At 48.7% G+C, this 20,650-nt stretch overlaps 2 protein-coding genes across 7 annotated transcripts; both read right to left on the bottom strand.

Moving 5' to 3' along the window:
- Positions 1 to 925: 925 nt before the first annotated feature.
- On the bottom strand, positions 926 to 6,261 carry Ankrd23 (ankyrin repeat domain 23). Its single transcript, XM_027386861.2, has 9 exons — positions 6,235 to 6,261; positions 4,947 to 5,093; positions 4,629 to 4,757; positions 3,383 to 3,508; positions 3,110 to 3,208; positions 2,914 to 3,012; positions 2,665 to 2,763; positions 2,471 to 2,569; positions 926 to 2,380 (listed from the first exon to the last, which is right to left on the bottom strand). The coding sequence occupies exons 1-9, from the start codon at positions 6,259 to 6,261 to the stop codon at positions 2,285 to 2,287; spliced, it is 921 nt and encodes a 306-aa protein (XP_027242662.1). The 3' UTR covers positions 926 to 2,284.
- Ankrd39 (ankyrin repeat domain 39) lies at positions 4,954 to 20,087 on the bottom strand. Of its 6 annotated transcripts, none has more exons than XR_004772408.1 (5): positions 19,919 to 20,084; positions 15,426 to 15,529; positions 14,501 to 14,704; positions 10,119 to 10,371; positions 4,954 to 5,093 (listed from the first exon to the last, which is right to left on the bottom strand). XR_004772408.1 is itself a non-coding variant. In XM_027386863.2 (5 exons), exons 1-5 carry the CDS (start codon positions 20,025 to 20,027, stop codon positions 10,311 to 10,313), a joined length of 513 nt encoding a protein of 170 aa, XP_027242664.1. In that variant the 5' UTR covers positions 20,028 to 20,087; the 3' UTR covers positions 9,981 to 10,310. The 6 variants fall into 6 exon arrangements, 4 of the variants coding, with proteins under 4 accessions (XP_027242664.1, XP_035308708.1, XP_027242663.1 ...); XR_004772409.1 differs by having other exon boundaries at positions 4,999 to 5,132; XM_027386863.2 differs by lacking the exon at positions 4,954 to 5,093 and adding an exon at positions 12,913 to 12,930 and having other exon boundaries at positions 9,981 to 10,387; positions 14,491 to 14,704; positions 19,928 to 20,087.
- Positions 20,088 to 20,650: the final 563 nt, after the last annotated feature.

Below are 20,650 nucleotides of genomic sequence, written 5' to 3'. Positions count from 1 at the left end.
CTTCAGCCTCCTGACTGCCACCCCAGTCGGCTCACCTTTTTTTCTTTTTCTTGTAAGAGAGTCTAACACTATGTTCAACCTAACCTGTAAGGCAAAAGCCCTCCTGAGGCCTCCCAAGTGCTGCGATTTTGTTCGTAGATAATCTTGTCTACACCTTGCTTGGATTTTGGTAGGAACTGTATTAAGCCTGTATGTTGTCAACTTGGTTAAGAACTGACATCTTTTACATGTTGTGCCTTCTAATCCATGAACATAGTATGTCTACATAAATATTTTCATTTGTAGACTTCATCTTACAATCTTTTTTAGTTTAAATTTAAACAGTTGTAATGGTACTGTATTTTTTTAATCCATAATGTTCAATGGTATTAAGGAGAAATAGGTTTTTGTTTTAGATTATTAATATTAAGGTAGGTATTTATCTCCCGCCACCTATCCATAACTCCTTACAATTTGCTAGTATGCACAGACAACCATGTCCTCAACTAATACTTGCATTTTACCTAGTAACATTAGACATTAGGACTTTTAAGAAAAGGGTTCACTGTGAAACCCTGGCTGGTCTGGAACTTAATATGTTGATCAGGCTGGCCTTGAACTGGGTCTGTGTCTGACTCCTAAGTGCTGGGATTAAAGGTGTGTGCCACCATACCTAGCAGACATCAGGACTTTCACAAAGTTGTGATTCTAAAAGAAGCTGAAGTTGAAAACTGCCCTTTTCTGAACTTGTCTGTCAATGAGCAGAGGTCCTGAACACAAGAGGTCCTGCCACACACACACATAAAATATGCCTTGCACACTTGGTGACATGTCATGCTGTCAAATGGCATGATTGATCAAATGACTTGATCTTTGCAGTTGAGGGTGATTTCTGCCATGTAGCCCAATATACTGCCTCCTCCCAGTCCCCATAAGACAACAAGTCTGTGGTAGATAAACAGTTTAATGAGAAAACAGTGATTTGTACAAAAAGGTAGCTTTGTGTGTCAATTAAGTATCCTCATTTCAGAGGAGTCGTCATATTGAGTAGTCTTGAACATCTGTCTTGCGCATGGCACCAGTTGTCTAGGTGTATGCTGGCCTGCCCATAAAAAGGTATGTGTCCCTAGGAGGAAGCACTAGCCAGGTTTTTCACATAGTAACAACAGGCTGCCAAAATTAGACTAAACTGTTGCAAAGTGAAGGTCATCTCAGGACTATGTGAGGGAGGCAAAGCCTTCACCTTTTAGCCCTTTGTTCAGCCTGTGGCCTCAATGGAGGGCCCAGCTCTTTAACATCAACTTCCTGGCATATAAGGAGCCAGCCCTGCCAGGGAACCTGGAAACAAAAGTGGAAGGGAAGGAGCGTGTGCTTGTGTGAAGTCCTCATTGCACCACCAGTTGGCACAGGGGCCTGGAGAGGTGTGTTATACTGTTGTCTGTGTTCCATAGCAAGGTGCCGAACTCAGTGTGCAGGGTATGAAGAGCCTAGTCCAGGTGCTTCCTCCAGTACCAGGGGGGCATTAGAGCCTTGGCAAGCTAGGGTTGTGGGCCGCCACCCCAAAAGTTGAGTGGGCCACAAGCAATCTCCAGCACCTGGCACTCTACCCTCACGTAAGGCAAGCAGAGCTGCCTGAAGCCTTTAGGTGGAGCCTCCCCAGAGAACACACTAGTTCCAGTTCATCAGTCTCCAGCTTCTGAGGCAACCTGGTAAGTACTGACATCTGTGGGGACTCAATCCTGTTAACATGCCCCTCAGCTTGCCAGAACCCCCCTCCAGAGTTCTGAAGACTAGGGATGCCTAGAACTACTCCAGACACTCAGGGTTGCTACTGATAGGAATGGAGACCCTGGAGAAACCCCACCCAAAAGACGGCAGTGAGCTGTACCGATGCCTGGCACTTAGGCAGCCCATTTCTTCTCTTATATTCTGCAGCAGCTGGCAACATCTGAATGTCTACTTACAGAACAGGCCAAGGATAGTCTCCTAATCTAAGGATTAGTAGATAGAGGCCTAGACTGAGCTGTGGGTAGTGCTGGTCTGTTCACTTCCTGCTCTGGCCTTGGCCCTCGTCTGGACCCACTTTGCTTTTGTGTTGTCCTGTGGTCCTCTGGTCCTCTGCTTCAGTCCTGGCAGGGAACAGTCTCCCTCACTAAAACCCAGGGGACCTGCTCTACCTGTTGCCTTCGGTCTAAGGAAGCAAAGCCAGAAAGAAATTGGGACTGGGGCAGAGAACCACTTAGAGGTGGATGGGTAGGAGAGTGGGTGTGGAATGGTGCTATGAGTGACCCACAGGTCTTAGTCATCAACACCGGGTACGGGAGTGCCCCACATGGGCCTGTAGTGCTTCCCGGATACCCCGCTGCCAGTCCCGTGCCAGCTGCACTGGTGTCATGGAGGCCTGTGAACAAGGACACTGAGTCAGTCTTCCTCTCCTAGGCACTCCCCTGACCTCAGCACACATGTCAGACATTGCCTGGCTGGTACTTACCACATTCTTCATGCCCAGCTTGGCTCCATAGAGCAGCAGTAGCTTCGTGGCTTTGTGGTGCCCATATCGTACGGCCTCATGGAGTGCCGTGTCCCCTTCCTGTGGAGGGACCAGCCAGTTACTGCTATGGGCCCAAGGCAAGAGGTGCTGACACACAGATGGCCATCTCAGGCTGCTCAGTCACAAACACCCACCTTATCCTGTGCATTGATGTGGGCGCCACACTCAATGAGGTGCTCCAGGCAGTCAGAGTGGCCTGTGCGCACTGCTACATGGAGAGGGGTGCTCCAGATCTAGGAAGAAGTGGGGTGCAGTGCTGGATCTGGGCTAGCTATGCCACCCAATCCAAAAGACCTGTGCCTTACAAGGTGGACATCTGTTTCCTGTATGATTCACGTCTGCCCCTAACAGGTTACTACCCAAAGCAGGCATCAGTCCCTTACCTTGTCCTGTGCATTGACCTGAGCACCCTGGTTAAGCAGCAGTTTGAGGATGTCCAGGTGTCCTCCACGGCAGGCCCAGAACACAGGTGTCCTGTCCAGCTGCAACACAAAGCATAAAGGTTTTCTGACCACGGCATTGCAGGGCCTAACTAGATGAGCCGCCACATTCCCTGTGCGGGCTCTCTTTGCTTCTCACCAAGTCCCGTGCCTCTATAGCAGCCCCTGCCGCCAGCAGCTTGTTCACCAACTGTCCATGGCCCTTCAGACAGGCCCAGTGCAAGGCTGTGCGGTGGAGCTGGGGGCAGAAACAAAAATTAGGCTAAGAAAGGAGAGCTACTCCCTAGAGTCACCCATTCCCTTATGTCCCTAGAACAGGTCAGGTCAGAGTTACCCTGTGTCCCAGGTGAAGGCTAGAGTATATAAGATGGCATATACAGGTGTCATAAATGCATTCACCCGCCCTCTCTACCTTGTCATGGGCATTGGGGTCCCCTCCATCTGTCAGGTACTTGTCAATCAAGGCCTCCTGGTTCTCAGCAGCTGCCTTTAGGAACATTTCCAGGTCCACAGGCTCCAGTGGGATCTGGGGCTGCCGCTGGGTGAGCAGAAGAGAACTAAGTTACTCCCCAAGCCCAAAGGCACCTGCTGCTGCTTCACCAGTCTGGCCCGACACACTTGGTCTGTTTCATTATAGTTTTTCAGTTCTCAGGAGATAAGGAATGGGAAGTGTGTGTTGTGCACTGATTGTTCCCACACTCTAGTTCATATGCTGAATCTTAATACTAGTATCTCAGAATATGATCTTTTTATGGTCATTGCATTTGTAATTATGTTAGAGTAGGGTAGACCCCTTTCCTGTACGACTGACATTGGATACAGGCAGGCACACACAACACGAGGAGTAAAAGGTAGAGATGGGTCATGTGTCTACAGACCAGGGGGCACTAGTGCTAGCAGCCCCAGAAGCTGGGCGGGTGAGTGGGTGCTGAAGGACAGCACACGTCTAGCTCCTGAACAAATTAGAGTGACCTGTTTGTGTGGGTAAGCACTTGGTTACAGCTAGCTCGCCTGTGACACTGTTAATTTGACAGGATCTAGAATCATGGAGGAGACAAGCCCTTGGGCACATCTGTGGGAGGTTATATAGATTAGGTTAACTGATAGGGACCACTCAATGTGGGTGGGACCATTTGATGGGCTGGGATCCTGGGCTGCAGAAAAAGGAGAAAGTGAGCTCAAGGAAATGAGCATTGGGGCCGGAGAGATGCCTCAGCAGTAAGAGCACTTGTTGCTCTTACAGAGGATCCAGGTTCAATTCCTAGTACCTATATGTTGCTTCACAACTATCTGTACTGGCATATAATGCTCTCTTCTGACCTCTGACCACCAGGCATGTACATGATACACAAAATATAAGTGTCGTCATTATCACCACCACCACCACCACCCCCACCCCCCCGCTCTGTTTCCTGCCTTTGGTTGCTCAAGCTCCTGCCATGCTTCCCGACAGCAGTGAACTATACTCTGGAACAGTGAGCCAGGCAGCTAAGCAGCTAATACATTGCCCTATGGAAGGAACAGAAAGCTCTGGGATGCATTCCCTGGAGCTCCCCATGTACTGACTAAGTCTGCAGCCCCTAGATCCATTCTTCCCAGGCTCCCAAGACAGGAGGCTATCTGTGCCTCTGGAACACCAGCCTTAACCTCTCACTCACCTCAACCACAGGCTCAGGTTCCCTGGGGGGGACTTTGTGTCTCAGTCGCTTTTTTCTTCGTCTTTGAACCAAGTTTTCCAAGTCTCTCATATTGTCCAGAGTCAGTCTGGAGCTGTTAAATCTTTCCAGCTAGGGCAGAAGACATGCCCAAGCCAGACATCAGTCACTGGGTAGGGTCTCAGTGCAGGCTCCTGGCTAGACTAGCCCTGCCTTGGAGAAGCCCCCAGCCACTGTAGCTGGGTGACAGTGGCCATGGGCTCTGGGCCCCTACTGCTCACAGACGCCCACACTGTCCCAACCCCATCCCAAGACACTTACTTTCTTCTTCTTCTCTTCCTCCAACTTCAATTTTTCCCGGGCCACAACCTCTTGGGGTCCCAGCCTCCAATCACTAGGCCAGCCTCCAGGATCAGGAACTCCATGTCCAAACCCCAACACTTTCCCATCAGCTCTTTCTTCACTTACCTGCACGACAGGTAGAGTAGGCAGGCTAAGGAACAGGACCTTGGAGGGATACTTGGGAATCAATAGTGTGGCCCAGCAGGATGGCTGAGATCTGACACACAAAGGTCAGTTGTGAACCTGAGAGTCAGCCTGACTTCCTGCTGAATGTTTTCTGGTGGGCTGCAATGCCGGTGCATGTGCATTCAGGCACGCGCGCACACACACGCGTGCACACACCTACACACCTGCAGGTTTCACCAGCTGGCAATTGCCAAGGCACAGGGGAATGACTGCCTGTCAACAGCAGATCAGAGTTGAGGGAGGGTGGTTTCTATACCACTGAGTTCATGCCAGGGAGCCCAGACAGATGACACCTTAGCTTCCAACCTGGGCTTCTATCTCTGGATTCCTATGACATCATGTCACACTGCTACTTGACCCCAAGCTTAGAGAAGTTCCTGGGCCAAATTCCAAATCCCTGCTTTCTCTAAGCCCTTGCTTCTGCCTCTGTAAAATGGGCTCAAACCATCCCCTATGGCTGGTCAGAGCTGATACCCACCCAGTCCCTTAGCCACCCAGGGAGCTGGACAGAACCGAGGAAGGTGCAGCTTGCGGGAGAGAATGCTGGAGAGAAGAACAGAAGAGTCTGAGGCTTCTGGCCAAATGGCCAGGGCTTCCCTCTAACTCAGCAGCTTCAATGACCGAGTATCTCCCGGATGGTCTTTGCCACCCACTTCCCAGGAGCCAGCTGGGGCCACTGCACCACAGTGAAGCATATGACACATGCCTCTCCATGCCCCATGTCACCCAAACTGACACTGCATCGGTGTTCCTCTCACTGCTCAGGGAACCCAAGAACACTACCCTTAAAGTGGCCAGACCCTCCAGAAAGTTCCGACCAGGCTGTCCTGTGCTTGACCTAAAGGAACTATACAGCTATATCCATGGCTCCCAGAGTAACTCACCACCTCCCATTTCTTTTCCACTATCCAGACAAAGGCACACCTAGAAGCCTGGGGGCGCAGCTCTGTGGTAGAGTGCTAGCTTAGCATGTGTGAAGCCTCAAGATGGTCTCCCAGGACCAAACCCACTACAAACAAACAAACAACCTCAACTCAAGGATTTTCCCATCTATTACCAGCCAGTTGCTTCACATCCTTACCAACTGCCGAATGCTGATGAAGTCCATGGTCCCCCCTTGCTCTCCGCACGCCCAGCGAAGTGAGCAGAGTGCTCAGCCTTTTTATGGGAGAGCTCTCTCTTGGGGGTGGAGAAGGACAGAGCTTGTGCCCAGGCCAGATGACTCTGTGGCCCTGTCACACTAACCAAAATACAGGTCTGGGAACGTGGCCCACTGAGGGCAGGAAAAGGAGCTTTTGAAGCTGAGGCGGCAACCTCCTCAGACACCCACTACCCTGCACCTGCCACACCCCACATCTAGCAGGGAGTCATTTTACCACCACATGGGCTGGGGTGCCTTGGCCAGACCCAAGGGAAACATTTCTTACTCCTCCGAGTTTAGAGCCCACTGGTGGAACCCAGCCTTACAATGGAGATCTGGCTGCCTGCCTGAGATATTGAAGACAGCAGTGCAGTCACAGGCATCCTGCAGAAGACCTCAGGAGGCGCAATGGAAGAGGCTGACCTAATGCCTTGGGAATTCTCCTGGACCTGCACGATGAAACTCATATGATCTCCCAAGTGGCTAGTTTCAAGGCTGCCCTTCCCTCCCAGATTTGTCCTCAGCAGGCCGACAGCCAACATGGTGTTCTGCCCCAACCTGTCATCAGCCCTTACAGGGCTTCCACGTCCACACCAGATATTCTCTGGGCATGAAACATGCCCTTCAACAGGGCAAGGGGACTGAGACCTAGTCTGTAGCAATAACCATGACAGCCAGCCACGAAGTGGCCAACAAAATCAAATTCCTAATTCTTCAGAAGCCAGGGATGCTTTTCACTCTGCTATGCCCTAATTTCCAACTTGACCTTTGAAAGGAAATCAGATACCCAGTAAACAAGACTCCTGCATGAGAGCAACATGGATAGAGAACCAAGCACAAGGGGAAACGTCGCTGATAGGAGTGGAGACCTCAGAGGTTTACCAGAGCGCAGGTTGTCCATGCTGCCCTCACAGACATGCAGTTTCCAGAGAACTTAAGGGAACAGCTTTTTAAAGAAAAAAAGAAAAAAAAAAAAAAAAAAAAAAAAAGCTGGGCAATGGTGGCACATGCCTTTAATCCCATCACTGAGGAGGCAGGAGGATCTCTGAGTTCGAGGCCAGCCTGGTCTACGGAGTGAGTTCCAGGACAGTCCAGACTGTTTAACAGAGAAACCCTGTCTCAAAAAAACAAAAAAAGTAGATAAATAAATAAGCAAGCCCAGGTCTTAAGCTTTAGGATGCTTTCTTTGAAACATCTCTTGGTGAGGAGGAGAGCAGCAGTTACTCCATGAGAGAAGGCAGACAAGAAAGCCAGACTAGCTCTGCTCTCCCCTGTCCTACATATGAAGCTGGGCATGGTTGTACATGATTGTTTTTCTAGTACTCAGGTGGGTGTAGTGCTTGGATTAAAGGTGTTCAAGACCAGCATGGTCTACATAGCCAGTTCCAGAAAGCCAGAACTACATAGAAACCCTGTCACAAACAGACAAAACTCCTAGTATTCAGACGGCTAAAGAAAGAGGACCCTGGCTTTAAAATTCATCTGGGTTACCATGAAACCCTGTATTTAACAACAAAAATAATAATTTCTTTTAGGAAAATGCTAGTTTGTTCCACACAAAGGTAGCTCTAAGTTAAGAAACAATAAAATTGAGCCAGGTGGTGGTGGCATATGGCCTTTAATCCTAGCACTTGGGTGGCACAGGCAGGCGGATCTCTGTGAGTTTGAGACCAGCCTGGTCTACAAGAGCTAGTTCCAGGACAGCCTCCAAAGCCACAGAGAAACCCTGTCTCGGAGGGGGAAAAAAGAAGAAACAATAAGATTATACTTTATTTTTAAAAATAAAACTAAAGACCTATTTGGTTATTCTTGTCTCCATGGCCCAGGGGAAACCATATCTTCCCAACTTTTCCTCCTGCCCCTACACAGCACATGTCATCTGAAGAGTATCACACCGTGGGCACCATTTGGCACTCGCCACACTGCTACCTACATTAAAGTGATATGCCAAACCCAACCCTTCCTGCCAGGGACAAGCCAGTTTGTCTTCTCTCTCTCAGTAGGTCAGTTCTTAGGCTCTCTCCCTCTTTCTCTGTCTCCCTTTTCTGTCTGTCTGTCTGTCTGTCTGTCTGTCTGTCTGTCTCTCACACACACATACACATACACACACACACACACACACACACACACATGCACGCACACACGTGCACACACACTCTCACACTGTAGCTCAGGCTTATAATTCTGCCTAAGTTCCTGAGGGCTGGGATTACGTGTTAGCTGCCGTGCCCGATGCTCTTTTTAAAAATACACTATATTTTGATGCATCTCTTGTTCTCTCAGTGCTGGGAAACCAAGGGCCTTGTGCCCCAATGCAGAGTTTGTGAATGAGCCTGGAAGACACCTTTGCAATCAAGGATGGATCTTCCTAGGTTGCTATAGAGAAGTCAAAACTATTGGCTCTGTTCACTTAAGCACTGCTAAATTGCCATCTACGGTGTGTGTACCAGTTTCCATGACCAGACACCAACCAACTTAAGGCACGTGATAGTGCAAAAGGAAATTTTAATATCCATATATAAAACTCATATATCATACATTGAGCAAAGGCTCAATATTCATAATGGAAAGTTCCTGTGAATCAATAAAGACATGGCAAGCTGCATGTGGTGACACACACCTATAGTCCCAAGGAAGCTGAGGCCAGAGGCTGGCTCCACGTTGGAGGCTAGCCTAGACTACATAGCAAGAACAAAAACATTTTAAGGGCTGGAGAGATGGCTCAGAGGTTAAGAGCACTGACTGCTCTTCCAGAGGATCTGAGTTCAATTCCCAGCAACCACATGGTGGCTCACAACCATCCATTATGAGATCTAGTGCCCTCTTCTGGTGTGCAGATATACATGGAAGCAGAATGTTGTATACATAATAAATAAATAAAATCTTAAAAAAAAAACATTTTAAATAGGCATAAATAGGAAGGTCAAAGACAGGTATGCAGTCTCACTAGTAAGCAGTGCAGAACAAACAAAAAAGCAATTACAATTACATGGTTTTTGGAGACAGGGTCTCTGTAGCTCTGGCTAGCCTGGAGCTCCAAGCGATCCTCCTCCCTTGGCCACCATGATTAAAGGTGGAACACACCCGAACAGTTACACTTTGTACAATCAGACTTCTAGAAATAAAATTCTGGAATCAATTAAACTTTGGGACTGGTCACTGTTTCTCCCCATTGTATTAGGGATAGAACATAGGGCTTTTGCATGTCAGGCAAGCACTCCACCACTAGCTATATCCCCTCTTTTTACCTTTTGAGACGGGCGGGATCTATGTTGCCCGGGCAGGCCTCAGCCTCCTGACCAGCTGTTTCAGGCCTACAGTGCCAGGCCCGGTCTCGGGCACTCTCCCATGCTGCTTGTAACGTAGCTCACTCATTAGGGTGCCCTCCATGGACTTCCTCAGACCCAGAGTAACCCTGAGGCAGGGCTATTCCTAATCATTTTCATCTCACAGACAGGGGGCTGAAGGGACAGACGGGGGTGGGGTGGGGTGGGGGGTGGACCTGGGGGTGGGGTGAGGGACAGACAGGGGGCTGAGGGATGAACAGGTAAAAAAAGAACACTGCACCAAGCTCATTCAGCTAGAAAACAGCTTTTGTTAGATACTACATATTTTCTTCTAATACTTCAAAGTTTTGCATTTTTATATTTAGGACTATATCTTGAAATTTATCTTTGTCTGTGGGATGATGTCAAGATATAAGCTTTATTTTCTTCCAAATGGATAGCTATTTCAACAAGGACTAACTTACACGATCACCTGTCCAGGCTCACAGCCTTCAAAGCCCTCCCAAGCCTCCCCACTGGCCAGACAGGGGCTCTTACAGGCATTTTGGCCCTGGTTCCATCCAACAGCATGATGCTGAGCAAGGCAGGGGTGTGAAGAGCTAGTCTGTGTACCCTTCAAGGGCAGCCAGAGACAGGAGGTGGAGCCTCAGCTGGCCAACAGGTCCCGCAGGCCACTGTTGCAGGGCAGCAGGTCACATGCTAGGCGTGCTTTGTGATCCCGGACAGCCTTCAGGGCTGGGCTGTGTTGTAACAGGAGAGAGCAAATGTCCTCGTGACCCTTCTCTGCAGCCTGTGGAGACAGAGGCCTGAATCAAAAGACATACCCGAGCTGAGCCCTGCACGTTCTTCCCTTTCAGGGGATCTGCTTAAAAATGTTTCCTAGAAACAGGAACCTCAGATGTGTGAGCAGACTTCCAATTCCTACCAAAGCCCCATGACGTATGCGCAGATCTGTGAAGCACCTGGGCCATTTGGACAGATAGTTAGCATCAGTTCTGGTTCTACTTCAGCTGTTCTGAAACTTTCTATGTAGACAAGACTTGGCAACCCTCATGCCTGTCTTCCAAGTGCTGGAATTACAGGTATGAGCAGCCATGTTTGGGCCTTTGTGCATGTCACACAAGCACTCCACCACTGAGCTACACACCCTCTTTTTACCTTTTGAGACAAGGTCTCACTATACTACTCACTATCTTACTAATATTTACTAATTTTTTTTTGGGGGGGGGACAGAGTTTCACTATGTAGCCCTGGCTGGCCTGAAGTGCACTATGTATATCAGGCTATGTATTCCTGAAGTCTGTCTGCCTCTGCCTCCTGAATGCTGGAATCAAAGGCATGTACCACCTCCTGATCTCTTATTTTGTTATTGTTTTATTTGTTGTTGTTGTTGTTTGTCTTTTTTGAGATAGTGCCTCACTATGTAGCTCAAGCTAGCCTCAAACTCATAATTCTCCTGCCTTGGCCTCCCAGGGTCTAGCATTTAGGATTACAGGTATGTGCCTCTCCCTCCACCCCCTCCTCACCCCATAGCTTAGCCTGGATTTTTTCTTAATATCCTTTTCCCAGTAATCATTCTGGTCTTTATTTAGCTGTCCCACAATTGCCCATAACCCCCGAACTGAGGCGAGTGGGAATCTCTGGGGCTTGCTGGCTTTCAGCTACATGAGAAAACTTGTGCCCCGCTTTCAGGAAGAGACACTTCTCTCAAAGGAAAAGGCAGGGACTGATACAGTAGAATACCCAATGCCTATTTCTGGCCTCTGTGTACAGGCACAGGCATGTCCACAGCACATCAATGTGTGCAAACACTCACAGATACATGTAACACAAATAAATCTATTTTTTAAATTGCGTGTATGTGAGTGTGTGTGTGTGGATGTGTGCAGATGGCTGCAAAGGTCAAACGAGGACAGCAGATTCCCTAGAGCTGCAGCTACAAGTGGCTGTGAGCTGGGAACTGAACTTACATCCTCAGCAAGAATACAATACACACTCTTGGGCTGGAGAGATGGTTCAGAGGTTAAGAGCACTGACTGCTCTTCCAGAGGTCCTGAGTTCAGCAACTACATGGTGGCTCACAACCATCTGTAATGAGATCTGGTGCCTTCTGGCCTGGAAGCAGAAGACTGTATACATAATAATAAATAATCTTAAAAAAAAAAAAAGAATAGTATATATTCTTAATCACTGAGCTACCTCTTTAGTCTCCACAAATTAGTAAATTAAGTTTTGTTTTGTTTAAAGACAGTGTTTCTCTGTGTAGCCCTGGCTATCCTGGAACTCACTCTGGAGACCGGGCTGGCCTTGAACTCAGAGAGACCTGCCTGCCTCTGCCTCCTGCGTGCAGGGATTAAAATGTCCACCACCACCCAGCTATTAGTAAGTATTTTTAAAATGAAGAGTCAAGCTTCTACACCTGTCAAGGATTTAACAAAACCCAACATGCAGCGTTCACTCAGCACCTGTGCCACGTGCTAAGGTTGCACACTCAACAAAAGCAAGCCCCAGCTGCTGCCTCTGGAGAGGCAGACCTCAACAGAATCGTGAGATGAACAGGTGTCTTAGGAAGATTTCCATTGCTGTGACAGACCATCAGGATCAAATGTAACTTGGGGAAGAAGGGCTTTATTTCAATGCTGGTTGCTGCTCATTATGAAGGGAAGTTGGGGCAGGAACCCGGAGGCAGAAATTAAAGCAGAAGCCAGGGAGGGATGCTGCTTACTGACTTTCTCCTCATGACTTGCTCAGCCTGCTTTTTTTTTTTTTTTTTTTTTTTTTAGGTTCTTCTTTGAGATAGGGTTTCTTTATGTAATCCTAACTGTCCTAGAACTCACTCTGTAGACCAGGCTGGTCTCAAACTCAGAGACTCACCTGCTTCTACCTCCCAAGTGCTTGGATTAAATGCATGGCCACTATGCCTGGCTTTTGCTTTTTTAAGATTTCTTGTTGTGTGTGTATTTTGCTTGCATATAGGGAGTCAGATTCACTGGAAATAGAGTCCCAGATGATTTGAACCACCCTGTGAGTGCTGGGAATTGAACCTGGATCCTCTGTAAAATAATCCAGTCCTCTTAACCATTGAGCTATCTCTCCAGCCCCTGGCCTGCTTTCTTATACTATCCAGGATAACCTGCCAGGGATGGCACAGCCCCTAGTCAGGTGAGCTCAACTACATCAATCATTAAGAAAATGCATTACAAGCTTGCCTCCACAGTCTTATGGAGGCATTTTCTCAATTGAGAGTCCCTCTTCCCACATGAGTATAGTTCATATCAAGGTGACATAAAACTAACCAACATACCAGGAGTCAGGAAGTCAAGTGCAGGACACGAAGAGCTGGGAATGTCTGGGGACCAGGAAGGTTCTACAGAGTTGACACAAACTACAGTCCAGAAAGGAGGGTAGAAATAAGACCTACGAAGAGCGGGAGGGGAAAAGCCGGATGTGGTGGTGCACGCTTAAAATCAGTTCTCAAAAGACAAGGGCAGGAGGTTGCCACCAGTTGAGAATAGCCTGATCTGCTATAGTTCCAGGTTAGCCAATGCTAGAACTCTGGTGGGAGGCGGAGAGAGGGAGGGACAGAGGTAGGAAGGGAGAACCTGTTTCAAAAGAGGGGGGCAGGGGAAGTGGAGAGGCATCCATTTGGGAGATTGTGATACACAGTGACGGTGAGTACAAGAGGATGAAAAGGACTAGCAGAGCCCGAATATAGATAGGGTCCAAGGTTGAGAGCTGAGGACAATCACTACCCAGGTGGCTTTGGAAGATAGCTTCTTGGATTTGGAAAAAGCAAGCCTCTGAGGGAATCCCATGGAGTGTACAGTTTGATGGAAATTCTTTTAAAGCCGCTGTACTGGTAGAAAATCAGAGGTGGGGCAAGGAAGGGCTCTTATCTAAAACATGCATAAATCACATCTTTAAGATGAATTTGTGGGTGGGCAAATAGCTCATTGGTAAAGCACTTGTCTAGCAATCCTAGCACTTAGAAAGGTGGAGGGCTGGAGAGATGGCTCAGGGGTTAAGAGCACTGACTGCTCTTCCAGAGGTCCTGAGTTCAATTCCCAGCAACCACATGGTGGCTCACAACCATCTGTAATGAGATCTGGTGCCCTCTCCTGATGTGCAGATATATATGGAAGCAGAATGTTGTATACATAATAAATAAATAAAATCTTAAAAAAAAAAAAAGATGGCTTAGAAGGAAACAGCACTTGCCGCCAAACCTGTCTATATCAGTTCGATGCCCTGGTCCCATGTAGTGGAAGGAGAGAATTGACTTCTGAAAGTTGTCCTTTGATTGCTCTATGCCCATCTTGGCATGAATGCATGCATGCACAGATATCATGTGGCCAGCTGCCTCATGCTCCTAGCCTCCTACTGCTGTTACTGCTGTTACCTACTTGCCATGATGGACTGTATCCCCCACCTTGAACTGTGATCCAGTATAAACCCTTCCTTCTTTAAATTGCTTCTGTTAATTTCATCACATGGGTGGCACATGCCTTTAATTCTAGCAATTAGAAGGCAAAGGCATGTGCATGTCTGTGAGTTCAAGGCCAGTCTGGTCTATATAGTGAATTCTAGGACAGCCAGGGCTACATAGAGAGACCCTGTTTAAAAAACGAAACAAAACAAAAAACAACCCAGAATTTGTCACATGAATGCAACAAGAAAAGTAACTAATAGGGCTGGAGAGATGGCTCAGCGGTTAAGAGCACTGACTGTTCTTCCAGAGGTCCTGAGTTCAATTCCCAGCAACCACATGGTGGCTCACAACCACCTTGAATGAGATCTGGTGCCCTCTGTTGACATGCGGGCAGAAGACTATATACATAATAAATAAAATCTTTAAAAAAAAGTAACTAATATACAAATAAGATTAAGGAAAAGAAAGTATGATGGAGACAGGGACATACCTTATGTAGACTGGTCATGCCATCGTCATCGACCAAGCGGGGGTTGGACCCGTGGGACAGCAGTAATCGTGCAATTTCTGTATGCCCACAGTAGCTGGCCCTGTGCAAAGCTGTGGCACCCCCGTGGGTCTGGGCATCACACTTTGCTCCACTTTCCAGCAGAAATTGGCAAACAGCATAGTGCCCATTGCGGCTAGCGTAGTGCTGCAGGGGGGCAGAGACTGAAGTCAGATAGCAAAATCCTGGCAGGTGACAAGGGCACTAGGCTAAAAGCAAGGGGCAGACCTGGAATCAGCTTAGAGATACTGTGCTCTTCCACTAATTAAAATACCCAGCTGCTCATAATGCTGCCAAAATAAGGGGAGGGTGGCTACGGATACAGTGTAGGTGGGAGAGCGCTTATCAGTCACGGTGGCACAAGCCTTTGTTGTAATCCCAGCACTTGGATGGAGGATCAGGGTCATCCTCCACACACAGCAAGTTGAGGCTAATGTGGGCTATGTGAGAGCCTATTTCAAAAGACACAACAACAAACTTTACAGCCAGGTGAGGTGGCACATGTCTGTAATCTCAGTACTGAGAGGAAGAGGCAGGAATGACTCCAAGGACAGCCTGGGCCACAGAGTCAACCCTTACAAAAACAAAAAAACCCCAAGAGCCAGTGAGATGACTCATTGGCTAAAAGTACTCACTAATAAGTCTGGTGACCTAAGTTCTACCCCCAGAACTCACACAGTGGAAGGAATGAAACAACTCCCAAAGGTTGTCCTTTGATCTCCACACATGCACTGTGGTAAGCTCGTGTGTGCGTGCGCGCACACACAGGCGCACGCACACAATAACAAAACAAACACCAAAGGGTTTGCTGTAAGTAAAAGGGAGGAGAGCAGGCAGCCCACAGATAAAGCCTCTCCCCATAGCTCACCAGTGCTGTGTAGCCAGCAGAGTCAGGCTGGCTAGGGTCAGTGGCCTTCTGGATGAAATGCTTCACTCGGCCCAAGTCTCCATTCAGGGCTGCCGACCAGATTCCTGGAGAGAGCCAATCAAAGCACTAAGCAGTGCCTCATGATGGGAGTTTTCTCTTCTCCCTTCCTTCCTTCCTTAAGAATTTCTTCTACTTTGTGACTGAAGCTTTTAAATCTATAAGTTAGAGCTTGGGACCCTATACCTACATTACCCCAGGAAGCAAGCAATAATCCTATGTTCAGAATTGTTATAATCTGCATCTGTCATAAAAGCTGGTCCAGGGCTAGCCAATGGTGGGGGCACTCGCCTTTAATTCCAGTAGTCAGGAGGCAGAGGCAGAGGCAGGTGGATTTCTGAGTTAGAGGCCAGCTTGGTCTACACAGCGAGTTCCAGGACAGCCAGAACTGTTTGTTACACAGAGAAACCCTGTCTCAAAACAAAAAGCTGATTGGGGGACGGTGAGATGGCTCAGCAGGTAAAGTACCTGCCACCAGGCCTGACTACCTGAGTTCAATCTTCTACAACTACACAGTAGGAGAAAATAGACTCTAGTGAGTGTCCTCTGACCTCCGAACTCATACCCTGAATAAATTCAAAAATAATAAAATTGTTGAAATAAAAATGACCACACATAGGTTGACCAATACTACAAGGCCAGTTGTAGTATTTAATTAGTGGCTTGGAATTCACTCACAATGCAGCATAAAAGGATGGGGAAAAAGAGGTAAGGAAACACAGGAGAACATGTGCCAACATTCTTCTAAAAGGAATTACAGAGATATGCTGGATGTAACCCAAGTGTCATGTCCTTGCATGGCTCCAGGGACTTGACCTTACTGGTACAGCAAGGGAGCCCAGACACCGGAACACACAGAGAAGCTAGGAAGCTGGGAATGGTGGGCTGGGCTCTCTGATGGAGAACTGCAGCACCCCAGAGGCTCAGTGTGTTTATTATATATGGTTTAACAGATAACCGGGGGGGGGGGGGGGGGGGGTGTGTAACTGTATTGAGTAAAGGGGTGGGGTTAATGTACACAGCTGAACAAGGAGGCGGGGTTATTATGCACAGCTGAACAAGGAGGCGGAGTTATTATGCACAGCTGAACAAGGAGTCGGAGTTATTATGCACAGCTGAACAAGGAGGCGGAGTTATTATACACAGCTGAACAAGGAGGCGGGGTTATTATGCACAGCTGAACAAGGAGGCGGGGTTATTATGCACAGCTGAACAAGGAGGCGGGGTTATTATGCACAGCTGAACAAGGAGGCGGGGTTATTATGCACAGCTGAACAAGGAGGCGGGGTTATTATGCACAGCTGAACAAGGAGGCGGGGTTATTATACACAGCTGAACAAGGAGGCGGGGTTATTATGCACAGCTGAACAAGGAGGCGGGGTTATTATGCACAGCTGAACAAGGAGGCGGGGTTATTATGCACAGCTGAACAAGGAGGCGGGGTTATTATGCACAGCTGAACAAGGAGGCGGGGTTATTATGCACAGCTGAACAAGGAGGCGGGGTTATTATGCACAGCTGAACAAGGAGGCGGGGTTATTATGCACAGCTGAACAAGGAGGCGGAGTTATTATACACAGCTGAACAAGGAGGCGGGTTTAGCTACCATCAGTAGGAGCAATCTCTGTAGAGGAGCAGTCTTCAGACCATGAATATCCAGAGGGAGAAATGGTGGACATTTTCTGCATATACTGTCAACATCTGCACATGGACTAGAGGAAGGATTTACCATCCCTCTTGGCCTCACCCTGGTGTGTTTGTGCACCTGCGTGCCAGCCATTTCCCCATAGGTGTGAGGTTAGGGTCCTTAACACGGCCAGCTCATGTCAACAACACGCTTTCACTCAGGGCTTCCTCTGCTCCCCACAAATGGTTGAAGAGGTAAGAATTATACAGAAACAAAGACAATCAAAAGCTGGGCATGAAAGCCGGGCGTTGGTGGTGCACGCCTTTAATCCCAGCACTCGGGAGGCAGAGGCAGGCGGATCTATGTGAGTTTGAAGCCAGCCTGGTCCCCAGAGCGAGTGCCAGGATAGGCTCCCAAGCTACACAGAGAAACCCTGTCTCAAAAAACCAAGAAAAAAAAAAAAAAAAAAAGCAAGCTGGGCATGGTAGCCTTTAGTCCCAGCACTTGGGAGATGGAGGCAGGTAGATCTCTGTAAGTTCAAGGCCAGGCTGGTCTACATAGTTCCAGGGCAGCTAGAGCTATATAGTGAGGTCCTGTCTCAAAACACCAGCGCTAAAAGATGGTTCAGAATTTGTTGCTCTTCTAGAGGACCTGGGTTTGATTCCTAGCACCCACAACCACCTGTAACTCCCATTTTACGGGATCCAATACCCTCTTCTGACCAAGCACATAGTTGATGCATATGTACACATAGGCAAAACATTCACACACATTAAATAAATACATATATTTAAACCAGTGATCGGAGAGATGCCCCATCAGTTAATAGACAATGGTGGTGCACACCTTTAATCCCAACACTAAGGAGGCAGAGGCAGGTGACCCTCTGAGTTCAAGCCCAGTCTAGTCTACATAATGAGTTCCAGGACAGTCAGCACTATATAGTGAGACCCTGTCTGGAGGGTGAGGATGGGGAGGGTGAGGATGGGGGAGGTGAGGATGGGGGTGGGGAGATGGACAGACTGACAAAACAGAACACACACACACTGAATTAAAAACTAAAAAAACGTGATTTACAGAAAACATTCAGCCGGGTGGTGGTGACACATGCCTTTAATCCCAGCACCCGGGAGGCAGAGGCAAGCAGATCTCTGTGAGTTTGAGACTACAAGACTGCAAGAGCTAGTTCTAGGACAGCCTCCAAAGCCACGGAGAAACCCTGTCTCCAAAACAACAACAAAACATTCACACAACAGGTGAGCATCTATATCACATGGGAAATAAAATAAACAAAATAGCAGCAGTTGATACACAAACTATTTCTTTCTCATTTTTATCTTTTTGAGACCAAGTGTTGCACTATGTTTCCCTGCTCTGCCTGGCTATGAACTTGTAACCCTCCTACCTCAGCCTCTGAGTCAGTCCAAACTGCTATAATGAGAGCAAAGTGCTAATGTAACAGAGTAACCTGTGCTTTGCACATGACAAGGTTTCTTTCTCAACAGATACAGGGCTGACATGTTGAGCCAGGTCCTCTTCTCTTGTGGAGAACTAGCCTGTGCATGTCCGAATAGCTATGACATCCAAAACGTCACTAGCCCTTTACTGGGTATAACTGTCCCCAGGTGAGGATTCTAAGGCATTAGGAAGGTTTCTCTGAAGAGGTGTCATAGAACTGAGAGCTGGAGGAAAAGCCTCAGTTAGCCTGAAGTTTGCAGAAAGACTGGCTAGCAAGCAAAACAAATGGTGGCAATCAGGCAAAGGTCTTGCATATTTGAGAAACCCAAAGAGGACCACTGCAAGGATGAGAACTATGATGAGGGTACAGAAACAGAGCTTTGTAGGTCACAATAGACAACTCGGTTTTGGGAACTAAAAGCAATAGGAGGGGCTGGAGAGATGGATGGCTCAGCAGTTAAAAGCACTGGCCACTCTGCAGAGGACCTGGGTCGGTTCCCAGCACTAAGCTCACAACCATCTGTAACTGCAATTCTAAGGAATCTGATGCCCTTTTCTGGCCTCCAAGGGCACCAGGCACCTGTGGTATACAGACATAATTCTGACAAACGCATATAAATGATCTTTAAATTTAAAAAAAGCAAATGTAATAGTCTCATTTGCTATTTTCCGATATAGAGGAGAAAACACTGCAAGAGGGTGTGAGAAGAAGAGGGAGTTTCCTTATATATTCCTAGCCCAAAGGGATATAAATCCCTAGCCCAAAGGATGACAGTAGCAGAGACGAAGGTGCAGGCTAAGAAACCATTCCTATGGCAACGGTCAGGTGTGACTGCATGCATTTACATCAGTAGCATCTACCCTACCTTGCTACAGCTGCACAAGCTACCTGTGCCTGGGGATAACATAGTCCGTAACCCAGGGGTTCGAGGCACAGAGAACATTGCTGGCAGCAAGATCTCTGTATAATCTGGGCCAAAGCAGTTACATCTTGCGCAGTCACCTGTTTAGAGATGGCTGTCATAGCTAAAACATGTACACTCACACTCGAGATCAGATCCCCTGATCTCCCAGACGGATACAATCAACCAACTGCAGATTCTGTCCCTAGCTCCCCTGTCACCTGAGCAGACTGTCTCCTAGCTAGGTCGGTCTCCAGACCCAGTTCGGAAACCAATGCCTCAGTTTACCCGTCCGCATTCGAGACGATGTGGCCGAAGGGCTTGCTGCCACGCTTTGCGGCCAGCCTTCCCGCACCAGGCCCGGAAGCTCCAAACTCGGTTCGCGGCTCCCTTTGGTTCACGTCCCCGGGGCTGGGAATTGCCCGCCGCCAGCCACGCGGCCGCCTCACCCTTCTCACCCCTCTCGAAGTCCATCTCCTCCAGCGTCTGCTGTGCCCCGGGCACAGCCCCGGGGTGTGAGCAGCAGGAGCCATCCGCGCACGGTTGCGGCGCCGCCATCTCGGCAGCCGGGCGCTAGTTCCTTCGAAGTGCCCACGCCTCCGTCCCAGGCTGTCCACTCGGCGTCCGTAGTCACCTCCGAGTCCCGCCCTCTCACCCGAGACGACCAATCCGACGTTTAGACCTTAGCTTAGCTACCAATAACAGTAGCGAGGCGGGGCCGGATGGTGCGTGCCTTGCTCCTCTTCCGCCACAGGAGGGCGCCCGAGGCTAACTAAGCACAAGGAGGAGCCGAGGCGCGGGGTTCTGCAGCGCGCCCCGGAGGAGGCGGGACGGTTCGTGCAGCCGAGCCTTGTAGGGTGTGGGGACCAGGCAGCTTGGCCCGTCTGGCAGTGTTTATGTCGCATTCGTCAGAACCGAGGCCTCGCGGGCTCCCCGGGGCACAAGGACTCTGGGCGCCGCCCACGGTTCCTCTCATCCCTTCTTCCCTGCATCACCCCAGCCACAGGCCGTCCTTGGGCTGCGCAGTGACGCCAGAAAGCCACTTAACACCCTGACCCTCGTTCCTAAACAATCCAGTGTGAAGCAGGTGGCCTGAGGGCAAAGACCAGGCCCACCTTTGTGCTTAACCCTCCGCCCCCTCGGTGGGCACTGGTTGGTTGACAGCATCCGCTGGGCTGACA

The sequence above is a fragment of the Cricetulus griseus genome (assembly GCF_003668045.3).
Source record: "Cricetulus griseus strain 17A/GY chromosome 1 unlocalized genomic scaffold, alternate assembly CriGri-PICRH-1.0 chr1_1, whole genome shotgun sequence".
NCBI lineage: Eukaryota > Metazoa > Chordata > Mammalia > Rodentia > Cricetidae > Cricetulus > Cricetulus griseus.
The sequence above is the reverse complement of the archived record's forward strand: the minus strand, read 5'-3'. Positions and strand labels throughout refer to the sequence as shown.